The sequence below is a fragment of the Haliotis rufescens genome, unplaced genomic scaffold, assembly GCF_023055435.1.
Source record: "Haliotis rufescens isolate VD_foot unplaced genomic scaffold, xgHalRufe1.0.p SCAF_11, whole genome shotgun sequence".
NCBI classification, from domain to species: domain Eukaryota; kingdom Metazoa; phylum Mollusca; class Gastropoda; order Lepetellida; family Haliotidae; genus Haliotis; species Haliotis rufescens.
The window spans coordinates 23,956,904-23,977,005 of record NW_025963791.1 but is presented as its reverse complement, the minus strand read 5'-3'; the positions used below and the strand labels follow the sequence as shown (position 1 = coordinate 23,977,005).

Below are 20,102 nucleotides of genomic sequence, written 5' to 3'. Positions count from 1 at the left end.
CAGGCAAATCTGCTTTTAGAGTTAGAAAACGGTGTTGCCGCGATATCTCAAGAACTAATCGCTGGATTGTCTTCATATTTGGAACTATAGTGTATATACAGACACCGCATACACCTGTCAGATTTGGTGACCTTGACCCCATTTTCAAGGTCACAGCAGGCAAATCTGTTTTTGGAGTTGGAAAACGGTGTTGCCACAATATCTCAAGAACTAATCGCTGGATTGTCTTCATATTTGGTAGTATGGTGTACAGGCGGGGGATATTTCGTCACTCTGTGACAAATACTTGTTGTATCCATGACAGTGGATGTAGGTATATGTAGTCAGTTGTAATTATACCCAGCTGTAATTTTAGCCATGACAGTAGATGCGGGTATATGTAGCCAGCTGTAATTATACCCAGCTGTAATTTTAGCCATGACAGTAGATGTAGGTATATGTAGCCAGCTGTAATTGTATCCATGTAAGCCACGACAGTTGTATTTATATGTCTATATAGGCAGCTATCATTGAAGCTTTACTCTTTCTCTGTGGTCTGGTTGAGCTTAGAGTCTGCCAGTGTGCAGAAGTTTGATGGTTGTGTCACACCAAAAGGCTTAAAAGATAGTACTTGTTACCCAGCCTGGCGCTGGGCATTAAGGGGATAAACAAGGACTAGCAAACTTATCACTTGGAATCAGTACGCTGTGTCTGAGTTGGGTATCCATGTTACAGTATCTCAGTGGGCTGGCACAATAAAACTATCATAAGCCAACCCAGAATAGTAAAAGCATCCCCACACATACATATGCATGTAGCAAAATAAGTGCAATAATTTTAAACACAACGTTAACCCCATGCTTGATTTGTTTTTTTCAGACCTTTTCATTTATCTTTTCGACTGCAAGAAACTGTTTAAGTCCATATTCCTTAACTACAGAGGATAGATGACTGAGTGGTGAATAAAGCCCATGAACTTTCTGTGCACAATTGTACCCATAATTCAAGGGGCTGTTGGTCATAAGTTACGATCCTCAGCCTTCGAAGTTCAGAATTATAGCCCTTAAATGCTACTACTACCAGTTAATGAGGACATCCACCTTTGGAGAGTGGGACCTGCATGTACTTTGAAGGCAGGATCATGAGCTGACTTGTTGTGAAATAACTACTATAAGCCTTGTCCTGTTATGAGATGAGATTGTATAATAGCTTGTAAATGGTGTGCCAAAAAGTATTTTTCTCTTATTTCAGCAATTTAAGAAGAATGTGTCCAAAACAAATGGGGGGCTTGATTTTGAATCTGACATGCTGTGTGAAATATATTCAGCCATCAAGTAAGTGAACAAAACTCATAGGTCTTGAATTATAGTTCTAGTCTACCTATGTTGGTGATAGTTTGACTGCTGAAGCCTAAACAATTGCTGACATGGCTTGAAAGAACCCAAATTCTGTAATACACTATCTGTTACTTAAAATAGTGACCTGTGAAGATCCGGGGTAGAATAGGTCTTCAGCAACCCATGCTTGCCGTAAAAGGCGACTATGCTTGTTGTAAAAGGCGACTAATGGGAGTGGGTGGTCAGTCTCGCTGACTTGGTTGATGCATGTTATCGTATCCCAATTGCGTAGATCGATGGTCATGATGTCAGTCACTGGATTGTCTGGTCCAGACTCAATTTTTTACAGACCGCCGTCATATAGCTGGAATATTGATGAGTGCGGCATTAAGCAACAAACCAACCAACCAACTTAAAATAATCTTCAGTCAGTTTTTTTGCTTGATTAAAAATGTTATCATTTTGTTCCGGGAACGTGATTGCAGTGACAATCGTATTTCAGGTCTGATGAGATTGTTATGCCTGCAGAACACACTGGTCTAGTCAAGGAGAATTACATGTGGAAGGTGAGAGCTTAGTACTGTATCTAGCGATAGTTTCTCTCTTCAAAAATACTCTATTCATATACCTTTTCATGGTCCATTACATAAATAAGGCTAAACAGAAAAAATGAAAACATCCCTTCATGACTTTAGTTTTTCAGTTGTTGCCATGTTTCTGGCATCTTGTTTTCATTCGATTTCACAAGAAAAACAAAACATTACAGTTACAAATATTAGAACCAATGTTTTCACCACACAGTTGAACTCTGGTTGAATTCACATAGTACTCAGAGAATGAATAAGGTCATGCATCTTGAAATTAAGGGCAAAGAGTTATCTCCCCTACATTAACTATGGTTTAGTCTACGGTACTTGATTAGTGATTACCATCAGTTAAATGTCTCTAGTGTGATTTGGTATTGCCCGGTATTTTAAAAGCAGCTTCAGCATCAGCATCACAGAGAAACCTAACACTGAAAGTTCAGAATTATGAAACAAATTGTTTTGCAACAAATGCACATAAAATGTATGAGATCTTCTGTTCATGTAGAAAAGTATTAGAATACACACCATTTAAAACAGCAGTTATCTATAAATATTCCACCTTGGACATTTGTTTATATCACCATTATGTTCTTTATTTCACCATAACGTTCTAGTTGCTTCAAGCACCCTTAAAATGTTCTTTCCTATGAGTATTAATTTTTTGTAGATAATCAATATCGACAATAAGTATAATCAATCAATGATATGTTTCCTTTGTTTCCCTCATGGAAGTCCCAGGATAAAAAGAGCCCTGGGTAACCTATGCTTGTCATAAGAGGCCATTAATAGATTGAGTGGTCTGACTCGGTGACTTAGCTGATTGCATGTTGTCATAGTCTGACAGCATGTCCATTGCTCAATATATTAATCACTGGATTGTCTGGTCGACACATGATTATTTACAGGCTACCAGCGTACAACAAACAAGCAAACCTTCCTCATGGTGCATGTCTGTTACAGGTTTTACTGCGCCGAGGCTCAACCAAAGAAGGAGTGTTCCGCCATTCCCCGACTGGAGCTTTCGACCACGAGTTGTTTTCTCTCATTTGGGGCCCCACTGTTGCTGCTCTGTCATTTGTCTTTGATAAGAGCACTGACGAGTCTATCATACAGAAATCAATATCAGGTTTCAGGTCAGTTGCACTTGCCAATGTTTTTTTTCTTTCTGTTTTGCTCTCCAGTTATTAAGAAGTTTATCTGTTTAACATAAAAACTATAACATTTAATATTTGTAAATGTGTGACTTCAATTCTGTTGTTCATCTGTTTCAGGAAATGTGCAATGATTTCAGCTCACTATGGCATGAGTGATGTGTTTGACAACCTTGTGATATCCCTGTGCAAATTCACTACACTACTCAGCTCAATTGAGGTAAGACCTCAGCCTTATCTTAGTCTTGTATGGCTTGTATATCCATCTCAAAAATAAGGAAATGACATATCAACTATTATGATATGAAAGAGTTGGTTGGTCCTTAGCTTTTAACCTTATACCATGAACTTACACTTTATAATTGATGTTCACAGTTATCAAAACAAGAATGTTGCGTTATAATAACAAGACAAAAACACATTTTATCTTATCATTTGATTTTTCAGGCCCCGGAAAACATTCCTGTTACATTTGGTGTCAACTTCAAGGCCCAGCTGGCAGGCCGTACTGTGTTTGGGCTGGCACACAGACATGGGGATATACTGAGGGAAGGCTGGAAGAACATCCTGGACTGTATGCTGCAACTGTTCAGAGCCAAACTTCTACCAAAAGCCATGATAGAGGTCAGGCACAATAATCATCAAGCTATTGTTCAGTCACTTTTTTCAGGGGCGGTCTGGTAGCCTTGTGGTTATAGTGTTCGCTTGTCACGCCAAAGACCCGGGTTCAATTCACGACATGGGTACAATGTGTGAAGCCAATTTCTGGTGTCCCCTGCTGTGATATTGCTGGAATATTGCTTAAAGTGGCGTAAAATCAATCTCACTTACTCACTTTTTTCAAGTGGAGCAATATTAACATAAATAAGTTTCCAGTCTGGACATGCATATTGGGAATGCCCTGATTTTATGTAAAAAAAATCATATTTGTTCTTTAAGTTATCAACACAGAGTTGTCAGTTTGATTTGTGATGTATTGATTTGAGTCTATTTGTTATGTCCCAAAGGTTGAAGACTTTGCAGATTCAAGTGGAAAAATTTCCATTGTAAGAGAAGACAATACAGCTAACCAAAGGTACTAAGTTAAGTTATTGTAAAATTTATATTTGGAATTGCCATGAAAATTACAAAATAGATAGAATGGATTTTCTGGGATATATGTTAATAATATTCGTAAATATTGAGAGCAACTCAAACTTCAAGTAGGCCTAATTGGTTGCTAAACATAAACATTACCTGTCTTCAGCAAGTTTATTTCTTCATCACTAGTGGTAGCAAATTGTCTCTGTGCCCTTTAACTGCTCAACTGACACTCCCATCTTCAGATCCGATTCCGGAGTGTTGAGCAGCTTCTACTCCTACTTCTCCCTGTCCGAGTCATCCAATCAAAAAGGACCATCACTGGAAGACCAGGAGTCCATCAAACAAGCTCAGAGCTGCATCCGGGACTGTCATCTTGACCAGCTTATTATAGACAGCAAGTTCCTCCGAGAAGACTCACTTCAAGAACTGGTCAAGGTTAGTGTGGGGTCATTGTCATTGTATTGCTATATGACACAAACACATTCTGTTGGTTTTCCTTAAAGCAGCTTTATTACAAGCACTGTCATAACAGTGATGTTTTTGGAAAAGTTAAGGGAAACTTCTAAATCACGTTAAATTTGCTATGTATTTTCCAATGTGTGTATGCTGGTAAGGGTAAAGAACTGCTCTCTGAAGTTTCTTTGTTGTGGAGATTAATTATCTTTCTCATTCTACATATGTGAAGAAGCACTTTTATTTCTATTGCCCTTGTGTGATTCAGTACTTGATCCCTAAAGCTTTGTGAAAACCCATTCATTCTCTCACTTTTGTCTGCACGTGCAAATTTACCTTCTTCCCCAATGTATCATAGATCTGCTGTGATGTTGCAAGGTTGTTGTGACCCTGGTAATATCATTATCACTATCATGATACAATTGTGTGTCATTCAGGCGCTGATCGTGGCGTGCCAAGGCTCCGAGGACGGGTCTACCATGGGGCTCCAGTATGATGAAGATGCAGCAGTCTTCTTCCTGGAGCTGCTCATCAAGGTGGTGCTGCAGAACAGGTATGTACTTCTCTTGTGTGATATGCTGCAGAACAGGTACTTGTCTTGTGTGATATGCTGCAGAACAGGTACTAGTCTTGTTTGATCTGCTGCAGAACAGGTACTTGTCTTGTGTGACATGCTGCAGAACAGGTACTTGTCTTGTGTGATATGCTGCAGAACAGGTACTTGTCTTGTGGGATATGCTGCAGAACAGGTACTTGTCTTGTGTGATATGCTGCAGAACAGGTACTTGTCTTGTTTAATATGCTGCAGAACAGGTACTTGTCTTGTGTGACATGCTGCAGAACAGGTACTTGTCTTGTGTGATATGCTGCAGAACAGGTACTTGTCTTGTGGGATATGCTGCAGAACAGGTACTTGTCTTGTGTGATATGCTGCAGAACAGGTACTTGTCTGGAGCGATATGTTGAAGAACAGGTACTTGTCTTGTTTAATATGCTGCAGAACAGGTACTTGTCTTGTGTGACATGCTGCAGAACAGGTACTTGTCTTGTGGGATATGCTGCAGAACAGGTAATTGTCTTGTGTGATATGCTGCAGAACAGGTACTTGTCTGGAGCGATATGTTGAAGAACAGGTACTTGTCTTGTGTCATATGCTGCAGAACAGGTTGATCTACTACAGGGAGGTTACTCTTAATTCTTGGTTGTATATAATCCATGCTTTCACCCTTGTTTGCAGAGATCGAGTGTCCCCCATCTGGCAGGCTGTGAGGGACTTTCTCTACAATGTGATTGTCAATGCTAATGAGCACACATTCTTAAACGAGCGTGCTGTAGTTGGACTGCTTCGATTGGCTGTGAGATTATTACGTAGGGAGGAAATTGCTTCTCAGGTGCTCACGTCGCTCAGGATATTAATGATGATGAAACCCAATGTGATACACAGTATAAGTCGCCAGGTGGCGTTCGGACTGCATGAATTGTTGAGGACTAACGCAGCAAATATTCACTCGAGCCAGGACTGGTATACCCTGTTCATGTCGTTGGAGATAGTTGGGGCGGGAGCTAATCCTCCGCCTGTCATGCAAGTGTGTTCTGGTGTGGATGTAGGGGAGGCCATACATGATGCAGGTTAGTATATAATTATACAGTGTGCAGTAATCCATAAGTCAACACATGATTGTTTTATTTTCAAATATCATAATGGATAGCAGTGTTCGAAATGAGATATGAAAGTCCTTGTCAGAAGTCTGATGTTAAATGTTACAGATATAGGGGGGCCCTAGTTTCAAATACTATAGGGTCTAACCATAAGGATTCAAGGATCAACCTTAATTTTGAATACTGGATATTTCTTGAACATGTTGGGCAGTCATGAAATCAACCAGAAACATTTTACCCACAGGTGCCCAGAGTGACAGTGAACTTGTCAGTGAAAACTGCATGGCGGAACTGAGTGACAGGGGGTACACATCTGACAGCGAGCTGTATGAGAGTCAGAGTAAACACCATCACCATCAGCGGGGGCAGGCAGAACTACAGCTCAGACCAATACCAGACAATGGCAGCTGGCTGCTGGTAGGTCCACCTCAGAATGTCTTATCTGGTATTTTTTATGTTTGTTTGTTGTTTAGTGCCGCACTCGGTCATATTCCAGCTATGTGACAACAGTCTTCAAATGATCGAGTCTGGAACAGACAATCTAGTGATTGACATCATGAGCATTACTCTGTGGTCCTCAATTGGGATATGATGACATGCATCAAACAAGTCGGTGGGTCTAACCCCCGACCAAGCTAGTTGCCTCTTACAACAAGCATGGGTTGCTGAAGACAAATTCTAACACAGATCTTCATGGGGGTAGTTTTTTATGTACATGTGAATGCTGTTGTGAAAGTTGTGATCTACTGCATGATGAACTAGCAATAAAGTACTTGGGGACAATAAAATTATGTGAGTCAGGTTTTTGGTAGTGAGGCAAGTGGGTTTAAAATCTAATAATTTATTATGGTCTGGTGAATATCAACAGGAAAATATTTTGAATTATTCAGCCTCTTGTCACAAAAGCAAATTCAATGTGTATTGAGTGAACACAATAATTAGTGGGTGATGAGTGTGAACAGCACTTTATAGATGATCCTGTGAAGATTCCGGGGTAGAATAGGTCTTCAGCAACCCATGCTTGCCGAAATGGTGACAATGCTTGTCGTAAAAGCCGACTAACGGGATCGGGTGGACAGGCTCGCTGACTTGGTTTGATGCATGTCATCGATCCCAATTGCGTGGATCGATGCTCATAATATTAATCACTGGATTGTCTGGTCCAGACTCGATTATTTACAGACAGCCGTCATATAGCTGGTATATTGCTGAGTGCGGCGTTAAACAACAAACCAACCAACCAACCTTAGCTTAGGTATCTTTTGTGTACTGAAGTAGACAGTTGTGGTAGACTTGAGTGTGAAAGCATGTCATGTTCCCAACCCATAGTCATGTCACTCCACCCCATTGATGCTGCAGGTGAACAAAGAGGAGACCAGCAACCCTCAGCCTCCACAACGCAAGAAGTCCAACCCCATCAACCAGTTCAGCATTGACTTGAATGAAGAACTCCATTACTGTGATAGCAAAGCCCTTCTCAAGTCGTCGGAAACCCTCTCGTTCCTGGTTCGCGATGCTGCTCATGTCACTCCTCATAACTTCGAAAGCTGTGTTCATGCCATCCGCACGTTTGTTGAAGCTAGTGTTAATGGAGGTGAGTGATTAACAGAATGATCAGTGCTATCAGGTGTTCAGGAGATTCACAACGACGCAGTATCTTCCTGTGAAAAAAACTGACAGGGTTTGGGTAGCATTAAACACAACTCGCTCACTCTCAATGTGAAGGTGTTGTGATCAGTTTAAGTTCTTATCATTGACATGTTAGAGTGCAATTCTTAATAGTTGAGTTGACATTACTTTTTTTTTGTATCACAAAATATTGGACCTTTTATGACCAGTTCTGAGTATCACAAAGTTGTGACAATTGTAACTCCCATGTGTAAACATCGACTTGCAACAGTTGTAGTGCCAAGATCACTTTGTGTGATAATAATAATCCCCGTGCATGTGTGCGTGTATGAATAAATAAATATAACATTTTTTCAAGAAATATCATTTAATTAAGTGAGGTCTTATTTGGCTTACAGAAAAATGAATGAAAGAAGCACCAAAAACGTTCTTTAAGCTACGACATCACTGCACTGTATGATGCCACCAATGAAATGTTATGGCACAACTTTTTTAAGAAATTGAGGGAAATGTGATCGTACTTATCCATTTACTCGAAACTTGCACTCTCACCTACAGAAGTTCCATTAGATGATCATTTTGTCCATGTGTGGTAAACATATTTAAGAAGGTTAAGTACTATTAGTTTTACTTAGAGCAAAACAGTAAGTCCACCATGTCTCTAAAGTAAATTATCAATTGGCGCCTTTCTTTTTGCAAATGTTAACTTAGGTATTGTGATAATCTATGACATTTAATCTGTCTCATAAAAAGTTAATTTCTCTTAGTACAGATCAGCAGACATCATTAATAATCCGTTCTGTAATCATGATGATTGTGAATATAATTTAGTGTGAAACCAACAAACAAGAACAAAAATGGGGAACAATTAACATTTGTATTATAAACTTAACTTGGCTTAAGTACTGCTCAGAAATTACAGTGGCAGTACACAATAGAGTGGCAGATCAAACTTCAATGGCAGTACAACTACAATGGCAGTAAGATATAATATCAGGATATTTACCTAGCAGCAACAGTGATCAAGCTTCCCAAGGCTTAGCCTGGGTATTCAGCGTGAAAACAAATACCTTCACGAATCATCTGGTCTTGATGTAATGTGAGATGTAATCCGAGTTAAGAGAGACACGCACTTACCCCATATATAGTCAAATCCCTTCTGGAATGTTCTTTTCAGTGCTGGTTTAGACTAGCTGTTCCAGAACATTCCAGATTACACTAAATATAGTTGCTTCTACACCACTGCTTACATTAGATAGTACTACATTCCTGACAACTCACCAGTGTCAAAGGTTATGTGTCAAAACACAATGCTATAAACTTCTACTGAATCTTAACAGAGACAATGTAATGAACGTGACTTTAACTCAATTTCCCCTCGACTCCCCCCTCAGCTCCCCCCCTCACCTCCCCATATATTTACTAGGGGTGAAACGATACATCGGTGCACCGGTGCATTGAGAGTTTTCATGCGACGAACACGATACTTTCCTTTTATCGATACAAGACAATGCACTTGCTAAAATAAATTATGTACTACTCATTTAATGACTACTAGCATTTTTGTCAGTCAAATATCGCAAAACATGTGGAAATTAGTTTCAAGTTGGCTGCTAAAAATAGCTGCTAAGAACGTGTGTCTACTGCTAGCTTTTCTCGTTAAAGCTGCTCTGAAATATTTGTGCTCAAGAAGCTTCAACGTGATTTAATGTAAATATGTGTATCGCGATGCATGTTGTGATTTGACCTATGTATTGTGTCGTGACCTTGCTGTATTGTTTCACCCCTAATATTTACATATAATTTATTCCCCTGAAAGGCCATCTTAAGTCATTACCTCAAAACAAAGAAAGAAGATCACATAGGATTCCCCGATCAAAGAGAAACAGCAACAAGTCGATGAAGAAGTCCCAGTCCTCTCCCAGTGAGTTATCTCACATGACCAATTCAGGTGATGAGGCTGAAGGCGAGGGAATGACCGTTGGCCTGCACTCACTGTCAATCCAGCTGCTGGACCTCATGCACACGTTACACACACGGGCAGCGACCATCTTCAGCTCCTGGGCGGAGGAGGAAGAGAAAGAGGAAGCAGCTGTGAAGATTGATGCAGGGACCAGCACACTATGGGGCAAGTGCTGGTGTCCCCTCCTGCAAGGTGAGCTGTATTATTCATCATTGAGGGGTGGTGGGGTGGCCTAGTGGTTAAATTGTTCGCTCATCACACTGAGGGCCCGGGTTTGATTCCCGACATGGGTACAATGTGTGAAGCCCATTTATGGTGTTCCCTGCCGTGATATTGCTGGAATTTTGCTAAAAGCGGTGTACTTACACTCTATTCATCATTGAAAATGAATAATAGTCAAAAGTGAAATCTTGAAAGTGTTAGGGAGTGCTTGTCGTAATCCTAGTTCTAAAATGAAAGATTTTTTGGACACCCAAGATACCTAAAAAATAACAGAACTCCCTTGAATAAGCAATAGTTGACTGAGAATTCCATTTCTGGTAGGAATTCTCAACCCTTTTTAATCTTTGATGCCAATAATAGTCAAGACAAATGACATGAAATACAATTTGTGTTGTAAAGCACTTTAAAGAAACAGGGAACTGTGTTTGCACTAATCCATGGATATGATAGAGGTCAGTATCAATAGTTAATGTGCTGTAGTTGTTGGTTTGTATGACCAGCAGATGTAGATGAGTGATCTGTAAGAAAAATGTTTCCTGCCTCTAGGTATAGCTCGCTTGTGTTGTGACGGCCGACGACAAGTGCGGAGCCAGGCACTGACATACCTACAGAGGGCGCTGCTGGTACACGACCTGCAGACTCTTTCAGCCGTGGAGTGGGAGGCATGCTTCAACAAGGTAAATAACTATCTTCCAGCTCAAGATTTAATCCTCAAGTTCCTGACAAGTATAATGTTTTAGATTGATTTCTACTAATAAGATTCAGTGAAATATATTACAAATTTTGTTCAAAATACATCGCCTTTATGTTGAGCTAGATCTTTACCTCACTACAGGCATTGTCACATATAGAACCAATTTATGGTCAATTAATAATAACTATTATCATATACCTATCAATTATATGAAACATTTTGCATGTACGATAGAGAAAACATTTTCACATATCTTAGTGTGTCATATGCTTGCTGAGGTTTCACGTGATAATGTCTTCAAAGCAAGGGGAAAATGTATTGCTTTCACTTGCAAATAGAAACATTTTACAAATTCATGTTGTGGTATGTGATAAAAAAGGTTATTATATGGCAGTTTTTATGTCGTACCCCATATCAGTTTTCATATCATACCCCATATCAACCCTTGGCCTCAATATCAGCCCAGTGAGTATTAGCTTGTGATTAGATGGTTCCACCCAGTTTCAGAAGGTGATGAAATACAATTCAAAAGATGATTGTTTTCTTCAAAACCATACTGTCCACACCATCAGCCGTGAAACAAATGATAGCTAATTTTGGACACCAATGTCCCCAGATATTCCTAGTTGCCTCAATTTAAGGTTGGCATCTGTGCAATTGTCATTGGGTTTAGTTCCATGCAATTGGCCCTGAATCAGGTAGGTTTTCATCTTTCAGAAATATCAGAATATATTGTAAACTAGTTATGCTGTTGTTCTTACTTTCTTACAAGGCATGTGACTAGATGTAGATTATAACATTGAGGTAGAGACTTAAATAAGAGGCTATATTAGGTGTTAAACATGTAACCTGTTCTGCTCCACACACTTACTCAACATGTATTGCCCTGATTGGTGATGAGTGGAGATAGTCATGCGACGTGTGTAGTGACTGTGCCCTGGTTGCAGGTGCTGTTCCCGCTTCTGACGAAGCTGCTTGAGAACATCAACCCACAGGACCCGGCCGGCATGGAGGAAACACGCATGAGAGCCTCAACTCTACTATGCAAGGTGACGACGTAATCATGAGATGGAAAATATTTCATTTGCTCCTGTTAAGTCTTAAGACTTCCCAAAGAGTTAATTTATTGATCTTAATGCTAGAGTTGCCCTTAGTGCTAAAATTGCACTCGAACCCATTTGACAGGCCACATGCTCAGCTATAGCATATACATCTAGTGTCTGCTTTTATGAATCATGTCAAAACTCTGAGCAATTGAATCTTGAGTAACTGTACCCTTTGTGCAACAACTTGTCAATGTTTCAGATTTGTTCAGTTAGGAAACACATGGCATGTACTTTTATTTTTTCCTAATGGAAACGATAAATTTATTTAGGTATGTTTGCTTGTCATTTATCAATGATCCATTATCCATGAAACGTGCTAAATGTCCCTCATTTGTCAAGAAGGCCACATGCCCAACAACACATTAAACGACTTTTCTGACACAAGGTGTTCCTGCAACATCTGACTCCACTGCTGTCGCTGACAACATTCACAGCTCTCTGGCTGACTATTCTCGACTTCATGGAGAAATACATGAAGGCTGATCGCAGTGACTTGTTGGTAGGTTACGTTCATAGATTAGGCGAAAGGAAATGTATATTAAAACCAGAAATGGATCACAGGCAGTCGGTGCACTTTAAACCTATGTATCTGACCATTATTTCTATTTTAATAATGTGTTTGGTTTCTTGAAAAAGACTTCCCTCTCTCAAAACATAAATATGCTGAGAATCCATTGATTATTTTTTCTGCAGCCTTAGATATAAATTTGACTCAAATGTCATTAATGTCTGTGAAAGTTCAGCTTGAAATTTGAGCGGTCCTTGTCATAACCCCAAAGTTAAATGTTACATATGTTGAATTTTGTTTTTAAGACTGGTTGATATGTACAGATCAATTCATGAAGGTTTTGTTTGTGTGTTCTTAATGCTTGAGCAGTTTCTGTAGCTTGGTGTCCATGTTGTTAAATATGAAATCTTATTTTTTAAAGAGGAAATACCTTTAAATGGTAGTTACCTATATTCAGCTGGAAACATTGTATGCTGAGCTGGAACCATTCTTGAAATGTGTTCGTGAGTGATCATCTAAGAAATGGCATCCCTTCATTGTTGTGTCTGTTGTCCAGTCGGAAGCTATCCCCGAGTCCCTGAAGAACATGTTGTTGGTGATGGATACAGCCGGAATCTTCCAGACCGGAGACGGACGGGAGTCCCAGTTCTGGAAACTCACCTGGGACAAAATAGACACCTTCTTACCTCATCTCAAAGAAGAGCTCTTCAAGCCATTTGAACCTGGTATGACTTTGCTGAACATTTTCTTGGTCACTTCTTAATATGGCTTTATATGGTTTTTCAAACGCCCACAAGAGTTTGTCATGACCTTTGTTCCGACTCGGTTGTTTCAGAGAATATTGTGGCACTGTGTTAATATCCACAATAATACCAGTTTGAATGAAACAATGCAAACATGACATGTTGGTGCAGCATTAATGTAATGCTAAAAAATAAGTATTGTTGTGTTTGTGGTAACAAAATGACCAATTATTTCCTATTATCCCCTGCCACGTAGTGGGGCTGGGGATACTGGAACGGAGTTCGTCCATCCGTCCTCCAATTCGTCCATCCGGTTCTCAAAGGGGACAATTTTCTCAAAAACTATTGAAGTCAGTGAACTGAAATTTTGCACACTGTAGTTTATGGTCATGATCTCAAATGAGTTCGAAAATTGATGTCGTAAATTCGTCTTATGTCATTCTTTTATTATATAGACAATGAAGTTCAAATAATGATTGTTGAACTTTACAGAACACAGGCGTATAGGCCGTACTGGGACAAGTCCACCAGCAGCATCTCAGGCTGAGTATGTTGAGAGTCTGCCTACATCACAAGCACCTGCTGCCCAGGCTGCCCCACAACCAGCAGAAGTTGACTGTCCCCCACTTCAGGGCATCACTGTCATCAGGGACACACGACCAGGTGAGCTACACACTGCAACACACCATATTTGCAATGTAAATTCAGCCTGGCAAATATATAGTTTCTTAGCTTTTAGCTCACAAACAAAGGTTTCAGCATATCATCTAAAATAAATTGTATGACCCTGAAACCATGCCAGCTATGGCATGTTTGGTGTCTTTAAAAGTCCTGATCTGATTTTTCTTTATAGCCCAGCTATGACCTTTCACCTTCACATCTGCCTCCTCCCCCACCCCATCAATGTGTACCTTTTGAGTTGTAGGCTTTATCTTAGCACAGCAGTTTACGTTTCATGTAGCCTCATGTTGTAAATGGATCACACACAGAATATCCATGGCTATATAATGAAAGTGAAATGACATGTATTACTGGTATTGTTATTGGTCCAACCGGCAAGATTTGGAAATGTCCAATATATATTTGTCCCTATGACAGGGTAGATATAAAAACAACTACAGGTTGACCTAAACACATTTGATTTAATAGTTGTTATGCATTCACATTTAAAACAATCCAGTAACATGAATTATAGACAACTTGATGAAGTCCCATGATGACGTCATCTTTTTCGTTGAGTCAGACATTCTTGTAAATATAATCCAGACTCAATTATTTACAGACTGCCGTCATATAGCTGGAATATTGCTGAGTGCAGCATAAAACAACAAACCAACCAAATATAATCATAGGTTTGTCCCATCAAAATTCATAATCATTCCAAACCACCTTGTTTCAGAATACAGTGCGCCATCTCCTCCACGTCCCAGCAGCCCACTGATGTCGCAGCCGGACCCGTCTCCAGCCGGCACCTCCTACATCCTCCAACCACCCTTGCCAACAGTTACCTCCCTTGCGTCCTCCCAACCTAGTCCTCCAGGTAGCTCGGCAGTCCCATGTGGGGCCAGCGCCAGCCCCGCCCATATTCCTCTTCTGTTAAACCCAGACATCATGCAGAGCACTACTGTTCCTTATATAACTCCGCAAGTAAGTACTGGGCCTGGTGTTACCTCCCATCACTACCTGCATCCGTCTATTGCTACTGGCCTATATGCACCTTCCACTTTTGGCTTTGTGTGATAAAAATAATGTAGCAAAAATACAGAACTGAAAGAATAGGTCCCTTATCAGCTTACAAGTTGTCATTGAGTTTGTTGAAAGTAAAGTCAACTGAACAGAAAGAATCATTCAGCATGAAAAACAATTCCCATACTTGTTTGTGAACAGGTTCACAGTGCTAAGCATTATGTGTGCATGATAGTTGTAGCGCCATGCGTAACTGCAGGAACTACTGAGTGTTATATTACATGGTTTTATTCTTGCAGTTCTAACATTGAACTTCTGCAATGTATGTTTGCATGTTGCATGAACCTTTAACCTTGAATAACGTAGTTAGCAACTAATACCCAACATACAGTGTATTTATATTTACTTGTCATATATATTATGCATGCTTTGAGTCCATGTTAAAATACGCTGCCTTGTCATTATTGCTTAGTGAAGTTTATCCTGTTACTGTGCTGTATTCATATTGTAAGGCATTGATAGCATTGTATTTGCTGGTATGGACATTTCTTTGATGGATAAGGGCCCATCGGATTTTATTCGATATGGATGAAAGCTGGTTAAAGCTTAACACTTAGATTCACTGTGTGTGGATTTCCGAGTAGGGTAGGTGACTAACACCTGGTACCTGGTAACCCACCATGTAGTTTATGTTGCTGAATACAGCAAGAATCACTAGTCCGTCACGCACTCATTGAAGTCGGTTGGATCAAGATGTAAAGGACATTCACACCGTGGGCTGTTGGAAGCCACATTTAGCACAGTTGATGCTTTCCTGGTTTATCGCCATTGCTGGAACTAGCTGAATATAAGTACCAGGCATTAGAGAAAACCTGAAAGAATGCTGGTGTATGGGGAATATGAGATCATTTATTTATGTTATATATTAATAGCAGGTCATATCTAAGTTAACAACAGAAACTGGAAAAAGAAATAGATTAGTCAAGTATTAACTTGCATACTCTGCAGGATTAAAGGAACCACTACCGAGATAGTGCAGTGAATTTATCACTTGAATTTGAAAACCCTTTGTCAACATTGCTCTGTGGTAGTTACTAGGATTAAATGATGAGAGATTATAATAACTTTGTATATTGTGTGAACTTGAGTCATGGTCCCCCAGTTTAGATTGGATCTGGATAAGTGTTGATAATTTCCCTGGGAAATTCCTATAATTTGAAACACTTACAGATGACTTAAATCAACAGAAGCTTACATTTTTATGGATGTTCCCGAATTAAAATAGAAACTGTATCATTAAATAATGCCAAAATACCTATTGTATTCTAACAAAACTTACACACGCCTGTAGCTTATATAAAGATAGCTACTGCTCTTAGTCTACTTTTCTCAACAATGTTACAATATGCATGCTTTTAACTGTTAATTATTTACTGTACAAGGCCTGTGTCTGCATGTACAATATATTTATGACATCATGTGTATATGTATTTTTGAACAGTTTAACTTTAATACCTTGGTGTAAATGACGAACAATTAATATCATTGTATATACAGGACTTTAAAGTTACAAATGAACTGAAAACCAGCACTTCCAACTGATGATTTGTCTGACTGTGTCAATTCAAGTGTTTTTTGAGTTTATCAAATCATGTTGATAATGTTGATACACAACAAATAGCATGTTCATGTAGTCTTAAAAAGATCATTTTCTAAATGGAGTGTTGAATTTTGAAAACATGTCTGGTAAAAGTACTAAAACTTCAACAATAACAAAAGTAGGACTGTTGATATTATGTATTGAGTGCATGAAGTGAAGGTACTTGCTGTTTCTTCCAGATAGCGGAGAGTCCACGTCCCCTGGTCAGCGACAGCCAATGATGCTGGGGACCTCGTCCAGGCAGTCCCCTGTCATCCATACAATATAACCACACCTCATTGTCCAGTACCACCACAAGATTAACATTACTGTCGCCATACGAAAGACTTTAAGCCAACACCTGCTCCAGATACAAGAATCTGCCTTTTAGAATGTTGCATGTCATACACAGACAATAATGCTTCTTCAAATTAGTAGTCTTCTCTCTGAAGTGTCCAAGGGTTTTATTTCATGATGTGGTGGGAATTGTGTTGAGGTGATGTTCATGTGGACCTTGGAAAACGAGAAGGCACTCATATAATCAGGAGCCATTTGTGACAAAACATTTTCAGCTGTACAAGACCACTGTGGACTGGAGACTTCGTCCTGTTGAACAAGGCTTCTATTATTCATGTGAACAATGTTTGACTTGTTGTTGGCCAGATGGGCTAATGTCAGCCAATCGGAAAACTTTGTCCATTCCTGACTATTTGTTGTTCACATGGATTTCAGGATAAGATTAGCACAGGCAGTATAATTTAATCAAAAGTTAAGCCCAAGTGATCCTATTCCATGGCCAAAGATAAGATGACAAGATTAATTTGAAGACTTGTTAGAAATCAGAGCTTTGTATCCATAACAATAGTGAAATTTTTCTATTTTCGAGAAGGTTAAGGTGGTTTTATGTAAGCCTTCCAGTCGATCCCGAAATAGAAATGTGCATATTTGTTTTGTATGAAAATTATTTTGGGGTCATTGGGACAAACTGCATTTACACCATATTAGCTGAAGTTATTTGAACACACAACATCGTGATGATGTTTTATGTTTTTTTGTAATTTCCAGTCTTGTTTGATATTAGAGTTGAGAATTTGACTCTTATGCATGGAAACTGTCCATTTTTCAGGAAAGTTAAAAATGTTGGTACTCTTGGAGTACTTAGACCTGTTATGCACAATCTCAAAAATTAGATTATTTATTTACTTCACATATGCAATGTATAATATTCAGATTAATATATTTTACCACACACATTTTGTATGATCTATCTCGTACAAATGTATAAATTTAGAAGGGAACAGGTCTGTTGAAGTTGTGTCATGGCAGACCTTAGGCTTCTTTATGAAATTATTTTAATCTTATACATTAGGATTGTCCTGAGTTTTCACACAGTGTTATATTTATGACAGCTTTGGTGAAAGTCAATATGTATTACTGCAAACACAATTTCTTTTAGGGATAATATTTGGTTTTGTTCATGTGTTTTTGTCAGCTTCATCTGATTGTGAGTATTTCATCCAGTTACCATGTCTCCATCCTCAGTTCACAGTGGCTTGGTGGTGATGCCTCTTAAGCTTCTGAATAATGGTTCATGTTTTCCGTCTCTACTTACTGTTATTCACTCTGTGTGTATCAGTCGTCAGGTTTTTCTGTGTTTTCTGTGATTGTCATCGATCATCTTTCCTAAGGGCAGTATAAGCTATTGTTGCAAGTCGTTCGTGTTTTCAGCCAAACTTTTACGATGGACTAAGCTAATCATTCTTGTAACTATTCCTGACTACACGAAGACACTTGGGATCAGTATGTGATCTAAACTTGGAATTATATGTAATACCTACCTTAAAATAACTTGTGAAAAAAGTGTTTGTCAACATAAACTCTCTGCTATGACGAAAACAATTGATATTGATTTTTTTTCTGTAACCTCTGTCAAGAGTAATTATCTGTATCTGTGGAAACAATATAAGAGGAATAAAGTGAGATTATCATCAGTATCAACACTGAAGTCTGAAGAACAAATATGAAGTTATGCGGCATGAGATAGTTGAGTCGATATGCATACTGAAACCCCAAAGAATCAAGTTATTCCCCTGTTGGATACAGTATGATAAACCAATTATTGGGGTCGCAGTAAGGTCTTATATAGCTTATGCTTGGTTTATGAGGCTGACCTACCACAACACTGAAATTAGAAAGAAGAAAAAAAATGACTTTCACAAAATATAAATTTGTCCAACTGTTTTTTACAATTAGGTGAAATGAAAATGCATAAGAGTTTTTGTAAGTAAGGCTATAAAAAAATAATAGTCTTGCTTCTCAGGCACCGCGCACATCATCATAAAGTCTGCCACTTGTTTCGTTTGTATTTCCATTTTAATTTATTTTTTTTTAATCCTGATACTTAAAAACAATGTGATCCCAAAAAGCATACAGTCACATTCCTTTACATGCACACTGCTTTAGAGTGCATCTGGTGTTAAGGTCATGGCAGCAATAGGAGTTAGTTTATGTAGGGAGGCCCTTTCCCAGATTGATGGTACACAACTGTTTATTTGGATACATACTACATGTAGTTTGAACAAGCTGAAAAAACCACACCACCTGCCGCAATATATTTTCAAAAGTCATGTGAACCAATACTTTTAATTTTTTGAGCCTCATAAATAATACATATAAAAGTCTTCTTAACTATAGAATTCTATCTTCTATTCTAACAAAAAAGAAACCATTCAATTTTAATTAGGTATCATACTTCCATGATCGTGTGACCTACAAGTTTTTCATTTTTTGGTAGCAGTATTATTCTGGAAGTTGATCTTATTTTTTTTAATGTTTCCAAGCACTTTCACTGAATTTTAGGCAAGCATTTGTGCAAACCAACTAATAAATACTAAAAGGCCTGATATTGCTGCAGTATTGCTGAACTGGTGTCAAATTCATTGTTTTGTTCATCCATTGGTTGTATCCTGCATTCCGTGTTACTATGACGTAGTGGAGATATGAACACAGTAAGTTGCTTGAACTATCACAAGTTTATAATATTGCTCTGATGATGAATTTCAAATATTCATGCTGAAGACATATTTCATCCCATTGTTGGTACTATGAAAGTCATCCTTTATGTCTCTGTCAATGATATTGTGGATTGCTTATTTGACGTAGAACATCACTTGAGGGAAATTTCTATTCTCATGATCAAAACCCATTCCTGAAGTGAAGGATATTTGATGACCTTATCATGGTTGTGAACTAAATCATATCCACAGATGGACTAACCCAAACTTGGTCATGTTGAAACTACAATTTCATTTGCCTTCACATGAAATGCTCCTCGCATTTTGCCAGTACATCATGTGCAGTATGCTGCATGATATTTTATTTTGTTCGATGAACTTCAGAGTTCAATGTAGTAAGAAACCTACACATTCTGTTTGAGATGCTGCTTCTTTTTGTACATATCCCTCATTATTTAAAACAAATATTTGTAGATAGATTCCTCATTGTTGCCAAATCAAATTATGTTTAAACTTGAATTTTAAGAATCAGTCTTTGGATTCTTTTTATAATATATCTTGCGGTGTCACAAACATGTTGAAGGTCTAGTTAATGTACAGAGGTTCGTGTGTAGATTGTCTTGTCTCTGTTACTAGTTTGTGCCTGCAT

General features: G+C 38.7%; 1 protein-coding gene across 4 annotated transcripts in view; it reads left to right on the top strand.

Annotated features, from left to right (window-relative positions):
- The window catches only part of LOC124132831 (Golgi-specific brefeldin A-resistance guanine nucleotide exchange factor 1-like), a 46,094-nt gene extending 27,071 nt beyond the window's left edge, over positions 1-19,023 (top strand). For 2 of the 4 annotated variants that reach the window (XM_048392436.1, XM_048392434.1), the window contains 19 exons: positions 1,231-1,313; positions 1,819-1,882; positions 2,864-3,036; positions 3,175-3,274; positions 3,502-3,678; positions 4,062-4,129; positions 4,380-4,572; positions 5,028-5,143; positions 5,828-6,219; positions 6,494-6,666; positions 7,609-7,843; positions 9,698-10,033; positions 10,610-10,740; positions 11,705-11,806; positions 12,249-12,362; positions 12,928-13,096; positions 13,607-13,777; positions 14,514-14,761; positions 16,640-19,023. In XM_048392436.1, coding sequence (XP_048248393.1) covers positions 1,231-1,313; positions 1,819-1,882; positions 2,864-3,036; positions 3,175-3,274; positions 3,502-3,678; positions 4,062-4,129; positions 4,380-4,572; positions 5,028-5,143; positions 5,828-6,219; positions 6,494-6,666; positions 7,609-7,843; positions 9,698-10,033; positions 10,610-10,740; positions 11,705-11,806; positions 12,249-12,362; positions 12,928-13,096; positions 13,607-13,777; positions 14,514-14,761; positions 16,640-16,681 — 3,087 coding nt within the window. In that variant the 3' untranslated portion in view covers positions 16,682-19,023. The remainder of the gene's footprint in view (positions 1-1,230; positions 1,314-1,818; positions 1,883-2,863; positions 3,037-3,174; positions 3,275-3,501; positions 3,679-4,061; positions 4,130-4,379; positions 4,573-5,027; positions 5,144-5,827; positions 6,220-6,493; positions 6,667-7,608; positions 7,844-9,697; positions 10,034-10,609; positions 10,741-11,704; positions 11,807-12,248; positions 12,363-12,927; positions 13,097-13,606; positions 13,778-14,513; positions 14,762-16,639) is intronic. The other 2 variants (XM_048392438.1, XM_048392435.1) reach the window with 2 other exon arrangements.
- Positions 19,024-20,102: the final 1,079 nt, after the last annotated feature.